At 44.4% G+C, this 21001-nt stretch overlaps 1 protein-coding gene across 1 annotated transcript; it reads right to left on the bottom strand.

Annotated features, from left to right (window-relative positions):
* Positions 1–949: 949 nt before the first annotated feature.
* TMEM14C (transmembrane protein 14C) lies at positions 950–13992 on the bottom strand. Its single transcript, XM_040433030.1, has 5 exons — positions 13851–13992; positions 12684–12760; positions 10760–10861; positions 10009–10096; positions 950–1117 (listed from the first exon to the last, which is right to left on the bottom strand). Exons 2-5 carry the CDS (start codon positions 12757–12759, stop codon positions 1060–1062), a joined length of 324 nt encoding a protein of 107 aa, XP_040288964.1. The 5' UTR covers position 12760; positions 13851–13992; the 3' UTR covers positions 950–1059.
* Between the last annotated feature and the right edge of the window lie 7009 nt (positions 13993–21001).

Here is a 21001-nt window from a genome sequence, read left to right as displayed (position 1 = left end):
TACCAGTCTACCGAAACGGAATGGTTTTGTTTTCCTCTGGTTTAGGAATGCAGTGGTCTTCCCCAAGGCCAGTGTTTTCCCTGGTACTTTATCTTTTTTTGACAAAAGAAAAGTTTTCCCAGAAAAAAAAAAAGATGCAGTGTTTCCCACAGGAACAGCTTTTTCTAGTCCTCCTGCTGGGAGGAGTTCATATTTTGGGCCAGAAAATAAGGACAGACTGAGACTTCACAGATAACGTCACCATAAGTTTACCGTAGTGTACAGTATATACATAGGATTACTTTTTATTTAATACTATCTTATTAATAAGTAGAATAGTGTCAATTTGTATTTAAAACCTAACTGTACTGTATACAGCATAATAAAGTATTTGTACTGATTTCCTTTGTACTGTGATAATTGTGTTTTAGTTGTTTGGTCAATTTCTATGACTATTCAGTAAAGGGCATCTGTCGGCAGATTTGTATGACTGGCTGACCTGTTACATGTGCGCAGCTGAAGGCATCTGTGTTGGTCTCATGTTCATATGTGCTGAGAAAAATGAAGTTTAAACACATGCAAGTGAGCCTCCAGGAGCAACTGGGGCGTTGCCGTCACTCCTAGAAGCTTGGCTTTCTATGCAACTGCCGCTTCCTCGGAACTTTGATTGACGGGGTCAGAAATGATGGGTTTTTTTTACAGTAGAAATCAATTTATGAAGTTATGATGCAAAGTTTCACGAGACTTCGAAGTAATAACTTTGGCTCATCAGAGCCAATACATTGTAATACTGTACAGAGCGCTCGCTCCGTACAGTATTGAAACAAAGTTTTATGCGAATCGACTTCGGATGTTTCATCCGAAGTCGATTCGCTCATCCCTAGTTACTGTGAACTCAATTTAATATTTTTGGCAGACGAGGCATGCTTATTGCAACTGACATGTTGTACAAAAGACACAGTTCACATTATTACTTAGTAAAAGTAGGTTTGTTTTACTTAGAAAATGACCATTTTTATATTGCACGCCACACGGGACCTGGACACCGACTGCATACAAAGGTTTACTGCTTGCTTTACATCATGGCTGGTGAGGCTTCTGCAACATCTTAATCCCCAGTCTTCCCAGCATTAACAGGCTGCATGAAAAACAAAGAAAAATAAGTCATAAAAAATACAACCAAATGGGCAGCTAAACATTATGGGTGAGAATACACAGTAGTATTTGTGCATCATCTATATGATCAGAAGCTGCATGAATAGTAGAGGGTGACACCTTTGTGAACTTAAAAAATAATAATAAAATCAATAACCCCATACCTTACCATAATGCAGCACATAATAAAATTGCACTTATTTGTTTTCTGGTATCAGCTTTGCTTCACATGCACTCAGAAATGCTCTGATATGAGTTTTGCTCAGTGCTGTCATCTCCTGTGAGGCTCTGTGGGCATTCCTATGGATTTCACATGCACCAGCACAAGCTCTTCCGCCCCGCCCCCACATCCTGTTACACAGCACAGCTAGCAGCCACTTACATATAGGCTGCTGGAACTTGCTGGAAGTAATTTGGTAGTAAGATTCCATTCCAATCCACAACATGGTGAGTCTTACAGTATGCTACAGCCTGTAATCACCAGATCTATTTCTCACTTTCTATTCTGTAGAAAGTCCATTATTTGTAAACACAATAGATATTTCTGCTGATAACGTTAGTGCAGCGATCTACAGTCAGAACCATGGTGTTATAAGCAGGATATAGATCTCATTACTGATGGTCTCACTACATGCACTTTCTTCTGAATACAGTATTGTGTGCAGTCCGCACAGTGAGCGGTCACTTTTCCCACACAGATTAGTACAGTGTGACGACACACAATGCTATGTACACAGTGGGGGAGAACTGGTGTAAAGTAGAACTGACTTAGTTGCCCATAGCAACCAGATTCCTCCTTTCATTTTCTAATTAAGCTGTGAAAAATGAAAGGTGGAATCTGATTGGTTGCTATGGGCAACTAAGACAGTTATATATATATATATAAATATATAAATAAATTATTATTGACAGCACCCTCAAACACACTTTATTCACCCCTTTGGTCGCAATGTTTTCAGCTCATTCACAGAGTCTCTTTTCAAGCTATGAGCTAAAACGTTGCGACTAGTGTTAAGTGAACTTGTGTTTCAAGTTCGGCGTACAAGTTTCAGGTTATCCAAGAATTCCATTATGGTCCGTGGTAGCGGAGTCCATAAGGGTCCATTCACACGTCCACAACTGTTTTGCAGTCTGCAAATTGCGTATGTGCAAAACACGGATACCGGCCATGTGCATTCCGTATTTTGCGGACCGCACATGGCCAGCACTATGATAGAAATGCCTTTCTTGTCCGTGGCTGCGGACAAGAATCGGACATGCTCTATTTTTTTTGCAGGGCTGTGGAACGTAAGTGCGGATGCGGACAGCACATGGTGGTGCTGTCTGCATCTTTTGCAGCCCCATTGAAAATGAACCGCACCCCTTCCGCAAAATTGTGGAACGGATGCGGAACCATTATGCGGACGTGTGAATGGACCCTTAGTTATGGTCCGTGGTAGCAGAATCCATAACAGAATTCTTACATAACCTGAACCTGAACCTTGTACGCCTTGAAACACAAGTTTGCTCATCCCCAGTTGTGACCACATGAGTGAATAAAGTGTTTTTCTTTTCTCATTTTTTGCGAGAGTGCTGCCATTTTTTTTATTTATTTTTTGTTATATATTCGGGTTATTCCTGCAGTATAGAAATCTTCTGCTAGAGGTAGTTGTGCAGTGTGTGTGTGTGTGTATATATAATTTTTTTTTATATTACTCTTTTTGTGAAGCAAGGTAACCAATAAAAGGCTGTTCTGGCACAGTTTTTTTTTATTGTTTTTACAATGTTCACCTGACAGTAGATATATTTTTGATATTTTTATAGAGCAGGTCGTAACGATGCGGCGATACATAATATGTCTTTTTTATTTATTTTTTTGGGATTTACACAACAATTTATTTTTTTTAAATCATGTTTTTGTATTTCCCATTTTTTTTTAAAGCCATATTTTTATTTTTTGAAACAAAAAAAATATCATGTTTTAGCGTTTCCATTTTCCGAAAAGCCATATCTTTTTTACTGGAAGAGATGATTGTTTGATTGGTACTATTTTGGGGCACATATGAATTTTTGATCGCTTGGTATTACACTTTTTCTGATGTAAGGTGATAAAAAAAATGGCTTTTTTGGCACATTTTTTATTTTACGGCATTCACCAGACGGGTTGGATCACATGCTATTTTTATAGAGCAGGTTGTTACGGACACAGTGATGCCTAATATGTGCATTTTTTAAATTTTATTTATATAATAAAAACATTTAAAAAAAAAAAAAACATGTTTTAGTGTCTCCATTTTCTGAAAGCCATATTTTTTTTATTTTTTGGACGATTGGGGCTCATTTTTTGCAAGATGAGATGACAGTTTGATTGGTACCATTTTAGGGCACATATGACTTTTTGATCGCTTGGTAATACACTTTGTGTTGTAAGGTGATTAGAAAAAATGGCTTTTTCACAAGGTTTTTATTTTTTATGGCATTCACCAGACGGGTTAGCGCATGTGATATTTTTATAGAGCAGGTTGTTACGTGCGTTTTTAAAAATATATATTTTGGTTTCAAACAATAAGAGCATTTTTGAAACAAATAATAAATAAATCATGTTTTAGTGTTTCCATCTTCCGAAAAGCCATATCTTTTTTAGTTTTGGGCGATTGTCTTAGGTAGGGGCTAATTTTTTGCTGGATGAGATGACTGTTTGATTGGTACTATTTTGGGGTACATATGACTCTTTTCATCACTTTTTATACCATTTTGTGGGAAGTGTGGTGGGAGCAATTGCAATTCCATTATAGTTTTTTTTGGGGGGGTTTTTTTAATGGCGTTCACCGTGCGGTAAAAGTACATGATCCTTTTATAGATCAGGTCGTTACGAACGCAGCAATACCAATACATTTTTAACCAATTATATGTGCGGATATAGGAAGTAGTTAGATTTTTTTTTTCCGCTTTTTTTTTTACTCAGACCCACTTGGTTCTTGACGATCCAGTGGGTCTAATGCTTCTACAACACACTGCAGTACACTGTACAGTGTACTGCAGTGTATTGTCATTCACAGTAAGCCTGATCAAGCTCAGCTATACCATGGCAATCCGGATGCCTGTGAAGGCGTCCTGTTGCCATGGTAACCATCGGGATGCTGCTAAAGCAGCACAGGGGCCCGATGGGGGAGGAAGCTCTCTCCCTCAGTTTACTCTTCAAGCATCGGGCCGCTGCCACATCAGAGCACCCGATGATTATCCCCTCCATGCAGCGGTCCCTAAGGACCGCTGCATAGAAGGGGTTAAACGGCCGACATTTATGCCAGCACCGATGTCGGCCGTTTCAAGCAGTGTTAGCTGTATGTTACAGCTACAGAGCAGCAGCCTGATGGTTAGCCCCTTCCATACAGCAGTCCCTAAGAACCATGGCATGGAAGGGGTTATGTCTGCAGTTTAAAGCCGACTGTCAGCTGTATGTTACAGCTGACAGCAGAGGTCGCACTAAATTTTTTCCAGAAAAGTAAAAATACTCCTCTTACCAGTATTTTTAGCCGAGGAGGCGTACAAATTTTGCTGTAAATGGGAAAACATAACGGATCTGTCTGGGTCCCGTTATGCAAGACGGAAAACAAAGTCCTGTCGACAGGACTTTGTTTTCAGTCTTGCATAACGGGACCCAGACGGATCTGTTATGTTTTCCCATAGACTTCTATTAGGACGGAGCAAAACTGAATTTAAAGGCGTCCGTTTTGCATTCCGTCATAATGCAAGTCTATGGGCAGCAAAACGGATCCGCCCTTCCGTCTTAAGGATTCCGTTATGTTCCGTTATGACCCTGTTATAACGGAAAGCCATAACGGAATCCTTAACGCTAGTGTGAACCCACCCTTATTCAGTAATTAATATTGATGACCTGTTCTCAGATGGACAGTGGTTCAACACCCGGCACCCCTGCCCATCAGCTATTACAAGAGGATTACGCTCTGCGTGCGCCGCAGTCTCTGCCTAGGCCATGTGACATCACCATACATCAAATCACATGGCTTAGCTATGTATGGCGCTGTGCTTGGAGAGCTGCCAGAGCTCCTGCGAGTGCAGCGGCTCCCTAAAATAGCCGACTGGCCGGGGTGCTGGGACTTGGACCCCCGCAGATGTGATAATAATGACCTATCCTGAGAATGGGTCATCATTAGCCATTCCTGGATAACCCCTTTAAAAACTCTGGACAAGCCCTTTAAGTAATGAATAAACTGGTCACAAACTATATACACACTCAATACACACTGTACATAGTACGACCATTTAGAATAGATAAGTAAAAAGTTCAAAGAGACAGTTCCAGCAGGGTGTGGTGGCATAGTGGAAAAACTGCCTGTAGAAGTACAGCCTGACCGACTGTGATAGTAACAGGGTACAGATAAGGAAGAACAGCTTCATTCACTAATTACGAGTTACAAACTGCACAAAGTTACAGAACGGAGGGCAAGGTGTCCGAAGTTCCGGGGCACTATAAGCAGAGTCTAAGGGCATCCCCTCTTCCTGTGGCAGTACGAACACTTAGCTCCCGGCACCCCTGCCGATCAGGTGGATTTAGGTGCCACAGTGCTCCAGCGAGTGGCGTGTCTGGTTCATTGTTTACTAGGCACAGCTCAGTGCATTTAGTAGCGACTGTGCTCTGGAGCCGTGTTTCTTTCCAGGAGCTAGACCCCCAATGATCTAACATAAGCATAGTCCATCAATACTATAGCCCAGGAAATTAACCCTTTACAGGGTACTTGAAGGCAGTGGTTTTAAAGAGGACCTGTCACCACAAAATGCAATACAATCTGAAAGCACCATGTTATGGAGCAGGAGGAGCTGAGCAGATTGACTTCTATTTTTGTGGGAAAAGATTCAGTAAAACCTGTAATTTATACATTTATATCTTAGCTTTTTTGCACCCCTGTGAAAAAGCTATTGGTACAGGAGGGAGCTCTCTCTATGCACACCTATATACACAATGCTATCAACTGCTGATAGCACCTGACTCTCGTACTGTTTTTCACAGAACTACAAAAAAGCACAGATATAAATATGTATAAATCTGCTCTAGGACATGGCTCTTTCACATTGCACTGTATTTTGTGGTGACAGGTCCTCTTTAAGAGCTCTTGTCTAATTATGTGATCCAGAAACAAGAGCTGGAATGGTGAATACAAGAAGTAGCAGGCTTTTATTATGTGCACCATTTACTAGATACTTTATGACAATGTGTAGCAGAGTGCACCTCCTGCTCCACATGAACACTAGTGCATATGTGGGGGAACCTATTAAGACCGGTGTTCCTTAAAGAGGACCTTTCATGGGTCCAGACATTATGAAATAAGCAGCAGGTTGTGTAGGGCATAAAGTAGGGATCTAAGAGCGCTTACTATTTTTTCTGGGCGCCGTTCCGTTCGCCCGCCAAGTGCCCCTGTTGAATTCTCCCGCCTGGTGTGCTAATGAAAAGCATCGGTACAGGGATGAGGAAACTACCCTGTTTCTCAATCGGCGTTTCCTTCTCCCTGGCTGCAGTGCGGTCCAATAAGGAGAAAAAAATTAATAAATCATCTCCTCCCTGGCTGTGACGTTCTCCTCCTTATTGGACCACGCTACAGTCAGGGAGAAGGAGATGCCCATTGAGAAACAGGGTGGTCTCCTCCTCCCTGTATCAATGCTATTCATTAGCACACCAGGCGGGAGAATTCAACAGGAGCACAACGGGCGAACGGAGCGGCGCCCCCAGAAAAAGTAGACAGCGCTCTTAGATCCCTGCTCTATGCCCTACATAACCTGCTAAACATTTCATAATGTCTGGACTCATGAAAGGTCCTTTTTAAAGGCAGTCTTAATATATATAAAAAATAAATTTATATATATATATATATATATATATATATATATATATATATATATATATATATATATATATATATATATATATATATATATATATATATATATATACACACACTGCTCAAAAAAATAAAGGGAACACTTAAACAACACAATGTAACTCCAAGTCAATCACACTTCTGTGAAATCAAACTGTCCACTTAGGAAGCAACACTGAGTGACAATCAATTTCACATGCTGTTGTGCAAATGGGATAGACAACAGGTGGAAATTATAGACAATTATCAAGACACCCCCAGTAAAGGAGTGGTTCTGCAGGTGGTGACCACAGACACTTCTCAGTTCCTATGCTTCCTGGCTGATGTTTTGGTCACTTTTGAATGCTGGCGGTGCTTTCACTCTAGTGGTAGCATGAGACGGAGTCTACAACCCACACAAGTGGCTCAGGAAGTGCAGCTTTTCCAGGATGGCACATCAATGCGAGCTGTGGCAAGAAGGTTTGCTGTGTCTGTCAGCGTAGTGTCCAGAGCATGGAGGCGCTACCAGGAGACAGGCCAGTACATCAGGAGACGTGGAGGAGGCCGTAGGAGGGCAACAACCCAGCAGCAGGACCGCTACCTCCGCCTTTGTGCAAGGAGGAACAGGAGGAGCACTGCCAGAGCCCTGCAAAATGACCTCCAGCAGGCCACAAATGTGCATGTGTCTGCTCAAACGGTCATAAACAGACTCCATGAGGGTGATATGAGGGCCCGACGTCCACAGGTGGGGGTTGTGCTTACAGCCCAACACCGTGCAGGACGTTTGGCATTTGCCAGCGAACACCAAGATTGGCAAATTCGCCATTGGCACCCTGTGCTCTTCACAGATGAAAGCAGGTTCACACTGAGCACATGTGACAGACATGACAGAGTGTGGAGACGCCGTGGAGAACGTTCTGCTGCCTGCAACATCCTCCAGCATGACCAGTTTGGCATTGGGTCAGTAATGGTGTGGGGTGGCATTTCTTTGGAGGGCCGCACAGCCCTCCATGTGCTCGCCAGAGGTAGCCTGACTGCCATTAGGTACCGAGATTAGATCCTCAGACCCCTTGTGAGACCATATGCTGGTGCGGTTGGCCCTGGGTTCCTCCTAATGCAAGACAATGCTAGACCTCATGTGGCTGGAGTGTGTCAGCAGTTCCTGCAAGACTAAGGCATTGATGCTATGGACTGGCCCGCCCATTCCCCAGACCTGAATCCAATTGAGCACATCTGGGACATCATGTCTCGCTCTATCCACCAACGTCACGTTGCACCACAGACTGTCCAGGAGTTGGCAGATGCTTTAGTCCAGGTCTGGGAGGAGATCCCTCAGGAGACCGTCCGCCACCTCATCAGGAGCATGCACAGGCGTTGTAGGGAGGTCATACAGGCACGTGGAGGCCACACACACTACTGAGCCTCATTTTGACTTGTTTTAAGGACATTACATCAAAGTTGGATCAGCCTGTAGTGTGTTTTTCCACTTTAATTTTGAGTGTGACTCCAAATCTAGACCTCCATGGGTTGAAAAATTTGATTTCGTTTCGGCTCAATGTGTGAGCCTTTCTCAAGCTAAGTGTACAGACAAAATACTGGGTATATATGCAATCCAGGTGTGTTCAATCATAACAATTGAGATAATTAAAATACAAAATACAGTACATATGACATAATCACAATGGGTCACATGATAAAAATCAGTGCATAATCATATGGTGAATAATCAATTAAAAAATTCATATAACATACAATAAAAATGTGCAAATACATAAGAATACTGCATGATTATCAATCATACAGTACCACTTACTGTATGATTGATAATCATGCAGTATTCTTATGTATTTGCACATTTTTATTGTATGTTATATGAATTTTTTAATTGATTATTCACCATATGATTATGCACTGATTTTTATATCATAATTAAAGATTTTTTCTTCTTTTACTTTTTGGAGTGCTGCCCTTTTTGTTATTTCTGTCTATTTGGATTGGCTTTCATCCACGCTGGGCCAGCTGCACGCGCATTTTTTTCTTTTTCTTTGACGGTGCTGCCACTGAACTTTTTTGCTCTAATATATATATATATATATATATATATATATATATATATATATATATATTTTTTTTTTTATTATCTGTTACTGTAAGATATGCCAAAATTATTAAACGTGCATGCATGCGTTTTCATAATTTTACTATGTCAAGAGGTCAGTGCAAGAGAAAATGAAATGCACATCAGCAAGGAGCCGGTGTAGACTTCCAGTGTAACTTTTGTAAGAGTTTTCTGAGGCAAGTATTGGTACATTTTTCTGGCCCCCTCCAACTTTTTAGAGAAGTGGAGAGTTGTGAGTGGTGTTAAAGCAGGAAAAATAGGAAATTTGGCACGTGCGACATTAGAGAGCATTTCTCACCGCAATCAACCTTAATAAACCAGGCATTGATCATAACGAATAAAAAAAGCTCTCTATTGCTGCAAACGGGTGTACCGTTGCAGCATAATTTGTAATTCTATTTTGATGCAAATGAGACGATTGCAGCATCCAGGCCTTGGAGCACCGCTTTACCACCTCCTCTTCATGGCTTGATTGACAGAACCAGGCATCCTTAAAGTTTTGATGTTCTGGCCCTGAAATCTAGTAGTGAGACTTCATCAGTACATGCACAGTTGATGGCTTTGAGGGGGGGGGGGGGGGGGGGGCAGGAGGGGCCTGGTCCAGCCCCTCCGTGCTTTGATCACCTCATTTGCATAAAGTAATAATCATGCTGCAATGGTACGCGTGTTACCGCAATAGAGAGCTCACTTTATTCACGGTGATGAATCCTACCAGGCAGTATGCCAGGCTTAATAGGGTAGATCACAGTGATGAATGCTCTTTAATTAATTCCCCCATGATGTTCATACATAGGATAAGGCTCCTGAGTTATGTAAAAGGGGTGATTTACACATATTCTCAGTCTCCTCGCTTACATCAAACCATACATATTAAACGGGCAAAGCCAACAAAGATGTACCCACCTGGCACCAGCAATTAATCCAGCAGGCATGATCTTCCCAGAGTTGTAGAATCGGTATCCCATCACTCCGGCCAACGTTCCTGAGGCAACTTGAATGCAGGTATGGGGATTACATCAAACACGTACATTTTAAATCGACACTGTTACACCCAGATTTACACCCCCCAACTGTAACCAAGTACACTATGAAATGCCACAAAAGGCTCTACTATCACCGGACTGAAATACATAGATTTGATTTTCAACTACATAACTCAATAAATGCAAAACATCCAATGAAACTTCATGTAAAGTCCACCGCTCGTATCTGTATAAAAATCTGATTAATACTGCAACTTTACAAGAGCTTTTCCTTTGGAAGCCGTCAAAGTGGCTGAGATGATAAGCTAAGTCACCACGGACAATCTGGCCGCTAGAGATATGCTGCCATGCAGATCAACCCCCACCTGATAAGGTGGTATCAGTGGGGAAGCGAAGGGCAGCCCTGCACCAAGGCAGACGACCATGTCCTCTAGTTGCTAGGAACTCAACCTGTGGTTCATGCTTTCCAGAGAGCATATGCCATGTCTGTGGGGGGTACTAAGTTACAGCAACCATAACATTGGGGTCCAGCTGTTAGAAAGGGAGACGTCCCTTCCACCACTGGTCCCCCTCTGGAGTGCTGTCCTCTGTAACCACACTTGTCCATCTCTGACTCCTGTATTAACCATAGCTTTGTAAAAAGGTTCTCCTGCCAAAGAGAGATTACTTACACAGTGAAAGCAGGACGTTCTTTGAGTCTTGTGACATCTGATAGGCCCCCAGGCCAGCCAAACTTCCAAAAAGTAGGCCGGCAGCAAGAGACGGAACGCTACCTGAATAAAGGAACACAGATAAAATATTCACCTATTACAATATTGCCTAGAGCAGTGGAGATATTGTGTGATCATGTCTATGTACACTAAAGTGGTGTCCAAGTTCTATGTAAACCAGGTCAACCCCTGGAAATGGCCTAAAAACAAAAACAAAAAAAACACAACGCTGAGCTCTGGTCCTCCTGCTGCTGACATCTTCTTGGCTGCAGCAATGAAGTTCTAAGCACAGGTCACCGTTACAGCCAATAGCTGTGCCCAGGACATCTCTGCTAAGGCCGGTGAATGGCTGCAGTGGTGACCCGTGCTGCAGCCTAAAGATGACGACCGGGGGCTCATCGCAGGATGTAGCAGAGGGGAAAAATGGGCCAGTACATACATTCATTTGTTGCTTAACCCTTTAAGCAATGAGCCCAGCTTTCTAGGAAATAGGGTCGATTTTTGTAGAAATTGTGAGCCCACGGCAGGACTTCCACTATCACCTATAGATAAGGAGGTCAGAAAACTGGAAGTGGATGTATAATCTTGAGAAGCTCTCTTGCTGACATTAATGTCAATAGGAAGTGGGTGATAGAATTCAGCTGTTACTGTGAGTCAGCTAGAAGAAGCTGAGGGTGCCTGCACATTTTACCCCATGTAGAAGCTGCAATTTAAAGGGAACCTGTCATCAACGTTACGCTGCCCACACTAACGGCAGAATAGAGACAGGTTAGTTGATTTCAGCGGTCTGTCAAATAAAAGTTAAAAGTAAATGGTTGCCGAGAACCAACATCACAATTATTGCAGACTGGGCCTGGAAAAGAGTCCCGGCCACCTGAGAAGAGTCCTGGTTATTCATGACTTCCTGCTCTCCTGCTGATGACTGACAGTCTCCTACCTAGTTTTCTCCCTTTCTCTCTAGGAGAGAACTGACAATTATCAGCAGATGGGCGGGAGAGCAGGAGATTATGAATAACCAGGACTCTTCTCAAGTAGATTTGACTCTTTTCAAGGTCTGGGCTGCAATGATTACGATGCTGGTTCTCAGCAACCACTTACTTTTAGCTCATGAGTGACACACCGCTGAGATCAGCATTTCTGTCAGTACTTTATACTGCCCTCAGTACGGTCAGCATGAAGTTGATGACAGGTTCCCTTTAATGGATGACTAAGCAATATATAGTAGTCCTCAGTGTAGGATAGGGGGTAATAAAAAATCATCCGCAGCAGATTTCCCCTGCAGCAGTTCCTCTTCTTCTTACATCATGAACAGCGCCTGTAAGTTCTCCAACACGGCTGTTCCTGCAGGTTACACGAGGCACTGATGTATCTTCACAGGATTAAACATGTGGGGGCTGTTCTTGAGGATCAGGCAAGTAACATAGTACATTAAGAAGCAAGGTCTGAACCTGCGGACAGTATAATGTGTATGAGGACGTCCAACTCGCCCCCACCCCTCCATCCCCCCCCCCCTTCCCATGGCAGATGTAGGATTTCCCACAGAAGACAAATTTTTGGGTTGATTTCTACTCATCTTTCTTTTTGCCTAGTCACTAGAAAATTCCCAAGGGTCCCTGAAGGCTGGCCACTCACCTCCCTCGTTCAGCCAGCAGATATTCCTCCCGATTCCCCCTCCTACAAATTTCCCGTCGGCGAGGGAGGTTACTCCTTTGGTGGCGGCCTATCGCCACTGAGCACAAAAGGATCGGGCATGATAACACCCAGCGTTTTTTTCCCCCGATCTGCTGTAGGCGGAGAGTTGGGGCACCCGCATACACATTAGATGGCAAATCAGCAGATTTAGACAAAATTCATTTAACGTGACAATCTAGAATGACATATTTACCTGCTTTTACATAGCCGACGACCCCTCCTGTGGCGACCAGAGCCGCATATCCGAAGCCAAACCACTCCACGCCCATTCTACAAGAGAATACGTCATCACGGATGAGCATACAGAAACAAACTGCGCAATTGGCGCACCTGACCCCTTCTATACCCCAGAAGTAAACAGGCCGTGGACTGGAGGTTTGCCAACCGATGCACCACACGCTATGTGGGATAAGGGGTTTTCTGAGGCTTTTATACTAAAGCCCTATCTTCTAGATAAGTCATCAGTATCTGATCGGTGGGGGTCTAACACCTGGGACCCCCCCCCCCTACGATCAACCGTTTGAGTAGGCCCAGTAGCGCTGTGGCCTTCTTGCTGCGTCATGTTCCTTGGTCACATGGTCTAGGCGCAGCTCAATCCCATAGAAGTGAATGGGGCTGAGCGGTGATACCAAGTACAGCCACTATACAATGGACGGCGCTGTGCTTGGCGAGCTGAGAGAGGACTGCACGGAGATCCACACAAATACGCACCATGTGCATGTGGCCCTGAGGCGACGTTCACACAAATAAGCATGCTTAAAAATAACGACGCATAATCAAGTCACTTTGATGTGTATTTTCGGCATATACGCTCCAAAGACCACACCAGCATTTTGGAGTGTATTTTACACCTTCCTATTGGCTTCAGTGGGAAATGCAGCGTGTAAAAGTTTTCAGATAACTGCCTGCCACTTTTTGAAGCAGTAAAACAAGCCATGTGTGAACGATGGCACATATTTCCCATTCCAGAACTAGGAGTCTGTATCAAGCGCTTTAGAAGCTCATTTCGGTCTATAATACTGGTGTTTTACCTAAAACCTAACTTTTTGAGATTCATTACAAGATTTCTGCAAAAAACACACAAACTATATAGTGCACGTGAGAGTTTGGACAGAGCTAGATATATGTATATTACACCTGGAAGAGACGGGGCAGAAAACAGAGAACACTAGCACCTGAGTGTGAGGCCTGTACCACAATGACCCAGCGGGACACCATTACAGAGACCTTCACAATGCACTGGGCAGCCCTATCAGTCGATTCCCGATCCTGACTGGGGGAGCCAGGCCCGCAGTGTCAGAGATGACAGCACGCTCACACATCGAAGCAGCGTCCACAAGGGTCATGTGACATCAGTTACCTGTACAGTCGGTGAAGTGACGGACCCGGGGAATGTGACGGACGGTAGACAGCAGCGGGGATAGTACTCACTAGTGTCAGGGATGGGAGGCGGGGTGTGGTCACATGATCTCGGCGAGATGCACGTGTTGTGTAATGGCCACACCCCCTGACCTCGGAGCGTGTCTAGGCTCCTAGATGGTTTAGGTCACGTGACTATGAGAGGGGCATTTTCACCTTCACACTATCTCCTGCAGGAACACAGGATGGGGCCTGTTGTAAACCAACAGAATCCAGCTTTTTTTTTTTTTTTTTTTTTTTTTTATCCCCAACATATGCCCTTGGGAAAACCATGCAGTACCCCAGACTGCATTATGCCTCATTCACACGTCAGTGTTCGGTCAGTGATTTTGAGACCAAACCAGGTGCGGCTCTAAACACAGAACAGGTGCAGATCTTTCCCTCATACCTTATGTCTGTGGAGGCTCCAACCCTGGTTTTGGCTCACAATCACTGATGGAAATCACTGACCAAACACTGACGTGTGAATGAGGCCTAACTATGGACCAAAAATAGGTTCCTGTGCATGAGACCTTAACCCCTTGAATACCGGAGGTTTTTTATTTATTTTTGCGTCTTCATTTTTCTTCCCTGTCTTCATGTAGCCACAACTTTATTATTTTTCCATTTACACAGCCTTATGAGGGTCTTTTTTCCCCCCCGGTACAAGTTGCTCTTTCTGCTACATTTTTACAGGTTTTATTCTACAATGTTCCCTATGGGGTTAAACAGACCTGTGCCCTTCATTCACTGGGTCGGTACAACGACAAAGATACCACATTTAGGCCTCTTTCACACGACCGTGTGCTGGCCGGGCCCATGCTGCGGTCCGCAATGCACGGGCACCGACCGCGGGGCAGCCGCATGCGGATCGTGGACCCATTCACTTGAATGGGGTCTGCAATCTGTCCGTTCCGCAAAAAGATAGAACAATTTCTATTTTTTTGCAGAATGGAAGCACTCCGTAGTGCTTCCATGGGGTTCCGTTCCGCATCTCCGGATTTGCGGACCCATTCAAGTGAATGAATCCGCATCCGTGATGCGGAGTGCAAATGGCCGGTGCCCCGTGTATTGCGGACCCGCCGAATACGGCCAGCACACGGTCGTGTAAAAGAGACCTTATATAAAAAAATTTAAAAATTGGAGATTTTTTTTTTTTATTATTGCCATATACTGACCCCCATAACTATTTTTATAGTTATCTTTGCCAAGTGGTGTGTGGGCTGATTTAGTGCCAGTTTTTATTGACAATATTTTGTGTGTGACTTTTTGATCACATTTTATTCAATTTATTTGGGTAAGGGAAGTGATGAAAAAATGGCAAATCGGCCATTTAAATTTTTTTCAGTTACGCCATATGGCATAAATATAAATATATTTAAATTTAATAGTATGGGCGTTTTCGGACGTGTAGTTTTTGTTATATATATATATTTTTTTTTTTTTTATAACTTTGTGTTTACAATATGCAATACTTTAAAAAAATTTTTAGCTTAGGTCATCAGGATCTGATCAGGAAGGGGGTGGGGACAAACACCTGGGACCCCTCCCCCCCAATCAGCTGTTAGAGATGGCATCGGAGCTCGCAGCGGCTTTTTCACAGCTCACCAAGCACCGCGCCGTACATTGTATAGCGGTTGTACTTGGTATCGCAGCTCAGCCCCATTCACTTCTATGGAGCTGAGCTGCACCTAGGCCACGTGACCGATGAACGTGACGTCACTGTCCTAGGAAAAGCTGTAAGAAGGCTGTGGCTGTACTGCAAGCACCGCTGCCATATCAAACAGCTGATGGGGGGGTGGTCCTGGGAGTCAGACCCCCACCAATCAGATACCGATTGGTCATTAGTAAAAAAAAAAAAAAATCTCAGAAAACCCTTTTAAGGACAATGATTTGAATCTCCGATTAAGGCCTCATGCACACGACCGTTGTGTGCATCCGTGGCCGTTGTGCCGTTTTCCGTTTTTTTTCGCGGACCCATTGACTTTCAATAGGTCCGTGGAAAAATCGGAAAATGCACCGTTTTGCAGCCGCATCCGTGATCCGTGTTTCCTGGCCGTGAAAAAAATATGACCTGTCCTATTTTTTTCACGGCCAACGGTTCACGGACCCATTCAAGTCAATGGGTCCGTGAAAGAACACGGATGCACACAAGATTGGCATCCGTGTCCGTGGCCGTAGGTTAGTTTTTATACAGACGGATCCGAAGATCCGTCTGCATAAAAGCTTTTTCATAGCTAAGTTTTCACTTCGTGAAAACTCAGAACCGACAGTATATTCTAACACAGAGGCGTTCCCATAGTGATGGGGGCGCTTAAGGTTAGAATATGCTAAAAGAACTGTGTACATGACTGCCCCCTGCTGCCTGGCAGGTGCTGCCAGGCAGCAGGGGGCAGTCCCCCCCCTGTAGTTAACACATTGGTGGCCAGTGTGGCCGCCCCCCCCCCCTCCCTCCCCTGTAGTTAACTCATTGGTGGCCAGTGCGGCCGGCCCCCCCTCCCCTGTAGTTAACTCATTGGTGGCCAGTGGGCCCCCCTCCCCTGTAGTTAACTCATTGGTGGCCAGTGGCCCCCTCCCCTGTAGTTAACTCATTGGTGGCCAGTGGGCCCCCCTCCCTCCCTTGTAGTTAACTCATTGGTGGCCAGTGGGCTCCCCTTCCTCCCCTGTAGTTAACTCGTTGGTGGCCAGTGGGCCCCCCTCCCTCCCCTGTAGTTAACTCGTTGGTGGCCAGTGGGCCTTCTCCACTCCCTCCCCCTCCTAATTAAAATCTCCCCCCTATCATTGGTGGCAGCGGAGTGTACCGATCGGAGTCCCAGTTTAATCGCTGGGGCTCCGATCGGTAACCATGGCAACCAGGATGCTACTGCAGTCCCGGTTGCCATGGTTACTTAGCAATTTGTAGAACCATTATACTTACCTGCGATGTCTGCATCCGGCCGGGAGCTCCTCCTACTGGTAAGTGACATGACCTGTCACTTACCAGTAGGAGGAGCTCCCGGCCGGACACAGACATCGCAGCTCGCAGGTAAGTATAATGGTTCTACAAATTGCTAAGTAACCATGGCAACCGGGACTGCAGTAGCGTCCTGGTTGCCATGGTTACCGATCGGAGCCCCAGCGATTAAACTGGGACTCCGATCAGTACACTCCGCTGCCACCAATGATAGGGGGGAGATTTTAATTAGGAGGGGGAGGGAGGGGAGAAGGCCCACTGGCCACCAACGAGTTAACTACAGGGGAGGGAGGGGGGGGCCCACTGGCCACCAACGAGTTAACTACAGGGGAAGGAGGGGGGGGGCCACTGGCCACCAACGAGTTAACTACAGGGGAGGGGGGCCGGCCGCACTGGCCACCAATGAGTTAACTACAGGGAGGGGGGGGCCACTGGCCACCAATGAGTTAACTACAGGGGAGGGGGGGGGCCGGCCACACTGGCCACCAATGTGTTAACTACAGGGGGGGGGGCAGTCATGTACACAGTTCTTTTAGTATATTCTAACTTGAAGCGTCCCCATCACCATGGGAACGCCTCTGTGTTAGAATATACAGTCGGATTTGAGTTTCACGATGTAACTCAAATCCGACGGTATATTCTAATATAGAGGCGTTCCCATGGTGATGGGGACGCTTTAAGTTAAAATATACCATCGGATTAGAGAAAACTCTGATCCTATGATATATTAACTACTGACTTTACATTGAAAGTCAATGGGGGACGGATCCGTTTGAAATTGCACCATATTGTGTCAACGTCAAACGGATCCGCCCCTATTGACTTGCATTGTAATTCAGGACGGATCCGTTTGGCTCCGCACGGCCAGGCGGACACCAAAACGACTTTTTTTTCATGTCCGTGGATCCTCCAAAAATCAAGGAAGACCCACGGACGAAAAAACGGTCACGGATCACGGAAAAACGGAACCCCGTTTTGCGGACCGCAAAAAAATACGGTCGTGTGCATGAGGCCTAAGGGAGAATTTTTCCAAGGAATACTATTTCTGGATCTTGGTACACGGACATGGTCATACCTCTATGTACAGAAGACCACAAGCTGGTAACACCATTTTGCAAGCCACTTCCAGTCACCCACGCCACACAATCAGAGCTGTCCATTTTGGAGGGGGGTGTAGGTAATATAAACAGAACAAATCGTACCTTTCTTACCCTTTTCTGTGTATCTGATGTTCAAAAAACAAAGTTTGCAAGTGCCCAGGGTTGTTTCTTATTGATGCAGGTGCCCGTGCCCATGCCTTCCGGAGACTGTCTTTGATCGCTCCTCCTTCTGTCTCATTGTAAGACAGCCCAGTGTCCTTACGTCACTGCCTCGGCTCCCTGAAATTTCGCGCCAGCTCGCTTTACTGCTGGGTCAGGCATGTGCTGTACGCTACCCACGGCAGGGAAGTCAGCTGGCATAGATTGCAGGGAGTAGAGACAGTGGCATAAGGACACTGCTGTGTTAGGCCTCTTGCACACGAACGTATTTTCATTCCGTGTCCGTTCCGTTTTGCAAAAAAATAGAACATGTCCTATTATTGTCTGCATTACGGACAAGGATAGTATTGTTCTATGAAGGGCTAGCTGTTCCGTTCCGCAAAATACGGAATGCACACGGACGTCATCCGTATTTTTTTGTTGATCCGTTTTTTGCGGACCGCAAACGCAAAATACATATGGTCGTGTGCAAGAATGCTTACAGTAAGACATGGGAGGAGCGGTCAATGTCTTCAGAGGGCGTGGGAAACAACCCTGGGTACTTGCAAACTCAGCATATATCATCAAACTTAGTTTTTTGAACATTACATACACAGAAAAGGGAAAGAAAGGTTCAATTTGTTAACTGTTTATATCAGCTACAGGGCAATGACGGCGGCACATAAACATCTGTTTTTTTACACAAAAAAAAGCACACAGAGCTATGGGGACTGGGTATTGCGGATGTGCTAGCGGCCATCTAGCAACCCATGTCCTCAGCTCTATGCCCAAAATCCCGGTGACAGGTTCCCTTTAATATATGGTGCTATTGCTGGGTAATGTACTGTTTCTCAGTGCCCGCCCATTGCATCATATCCTCCATTGCAACCCAATAGTGGAAATAAAAAGAAATCAAAAATGTTCCATGGAAGTTTACGTCCCCCGGTATTGTTCTGTAAAGGAATATCCCTTAAAGGGATTTATAGGTTTAGAAAACATGGTTCTTTCGTCCCGAAACAGCACCACACAAGGTTGTGTGTGATATTGGAAAGCAGCAGTGGCGCACCTACCATATCAGCAGATCACACAACTGCCATGGGGCCCGGTGGAGGGGGAGCCCCAGCACTGAACTTCTGTTCCTGACATAGATTCCCTGCAATTTCCATCAGTCGTCACTAGAGGGAGCACCGCTCAAAGAGATTTTTACAGTTTTTCTGACAATTATTTTACACCTTTCTTTTTTTATCAACTATGTTTTTATTATTTTAAAATCCATAATAACATCCATTCTGAACATGTCCAATTACAATTAAGCCCCTCCATGGGGCACTAAACACCATTGAATGGAACATGACATGCCAGCAAGTAACATGAAACCAGCATTACATCATACTGGTAGTTACAATCATTTTACAATATAATCATCAACATATTTAAATGGAATAAAAGGCTGATAATTCTGAAAACTTGGTGCACATTAGTGATCTAGTGTGAGAGCATTGGAAAATAAGAAAAGAACAAAATAAAGTAAAAGAAGAGATAATGGAAAAGGGAAAGGGAAGGGGGGGGGGGGATGGGGATGTGGGGATGTTTCCAGGAGTGGCTCATGAATCTGATCTACTCATAATTCAGGTAGAGAGATTGGCTTGTGAGTTCTTACAATATGATGAGCCCAACCATGGAGTCCAAGTATTGAGAAACTTATGATGTGAACGACATGATCTACTGGACATCTCCTCGAACCTACAGATTTGGTGCAATTTCTCAAACCATTCTACAATAGTGGGGGGATCATTACTAAGCCACCTTAGGGGAATTAGTGACTTAGCTGCAGCTAGGAGGTGAGTGATCAAGGATGAAGAAGACTGACGAACATCCAGCGCAGAACAGCCCAATAAAACCAAAGATGGTGTTAAAGTAATCTGTGTACTCAAGATATCTCTTGTTATCTTCTCTATTTCAGACCAATAGGGACGGATAATCGGGCAGTTCCACCAAATATGGGTATGCGTACCTACTTGCGAGTTGCATCTCCAGCACATGTTTGTAGTAGAGAGACCATGTGTGTAAAGAAACTCAGGGGTTTTATACCAACGAGCAAGAACTTTGTAAAGAGATTCTTGCAAACGTATACATCTTGAGTAGCCATGGGAATTTTGAAGGATCTGGTTAATTTCCAGGTTAGTGAAGGAAAGGTCCAACTCCTTTTCCCAGGAAGCAATGAACCCAGGGCTACTCAAATGTTTCACACTTCTCACTATAGCTAACACTTTAGAGAGTTTATTGGATCTGGGGGTCGGGGATGATAACTCTAGTTCAAACTCGGTGAGCTCTCTAAAGGGATGTTTACCTTTTATAAAATCCATGCAGCATCTGTTGAAGTGCGAGATGTGAAGAAACGTGAGAGTGAAATTCTGAAGCAATGCTTGCAGTTCTGAGCGACTGGGAATCCCTCCGCCCGGGAATAGATTCGAAACTGAAATGTGTGATAATTGGCCCCACATGGGTTTAAAGGTCAATGACTCCCTACCAACAACCACAGGTATTAGGCTAGAGGGCAGTAATGGTGAAGTCTCAGGTGCCAAAAAAGATGACATTGAGGTCCAAGTGTTAACAGCACCTTTAAAAAGCAAGTTAACTTCAGACGGATTATATGTAACACGCGTTCTGGGGGGAATCCACAAGTCCCGTATTAAATCACCTTTGTATGCCTTAGTCGACCATCTAGATATATTATGTGGATCAGAAAGGGCGGTTAAGTTGATCCATCTTCTCAGCTGGATCGCTTTGTATAATGTTTGTACATCTGATAGACCAATACCTTCCTTACTAACAGGTCTGGTCAGTAGTTCATGCGCCATTCGAGGACGCTTCTGCTTCCATAAGTAACGCGAGAAAATTGACCTTATCCTAGTGAAGAAG

Source organism: Bufo bufo, chromosome 5, assembly GCF_905171765.1.
Source record: "Bufo bufo chromosome 5, aBufBuf1.1, whole genome shotgun sequence".
NCBI classification, from domain to species: domain Eukaryota; kingdom Metazoa; phylum Chordata; class Amphibia; order Anura; family Bufonidae; genus Bufo; species Bufo bufo.
Note: the sequence above shows the minus strand (reverse complement) of the source record. Positions and strands in the feature narration are given on the sequence as shown.

Coding starts and splice junctions, on each gene's coding strand:
- TMEM14C (XM_040433030.1), bottom strand. CDS start 12,759: ATGGGCGTGGAGTGGTTTGGCTTCGGATATGCGGCTCTGGTCGCCACA. Junction 10,862..12,683: donor CGTCGGCTATGTAAAAGCAG/GTAAATATGTCA, acceptor TCCTTTATTCAG/GTAGCGTTCCGTCTCTTGCT. Junction 1,118..10,008: donor GGATTAATTGCTGGTGCCAG/GTGGGTACATCT, acceptor TTTTTCATGCAG/CCTGTTAATGCTGGGAAGAC.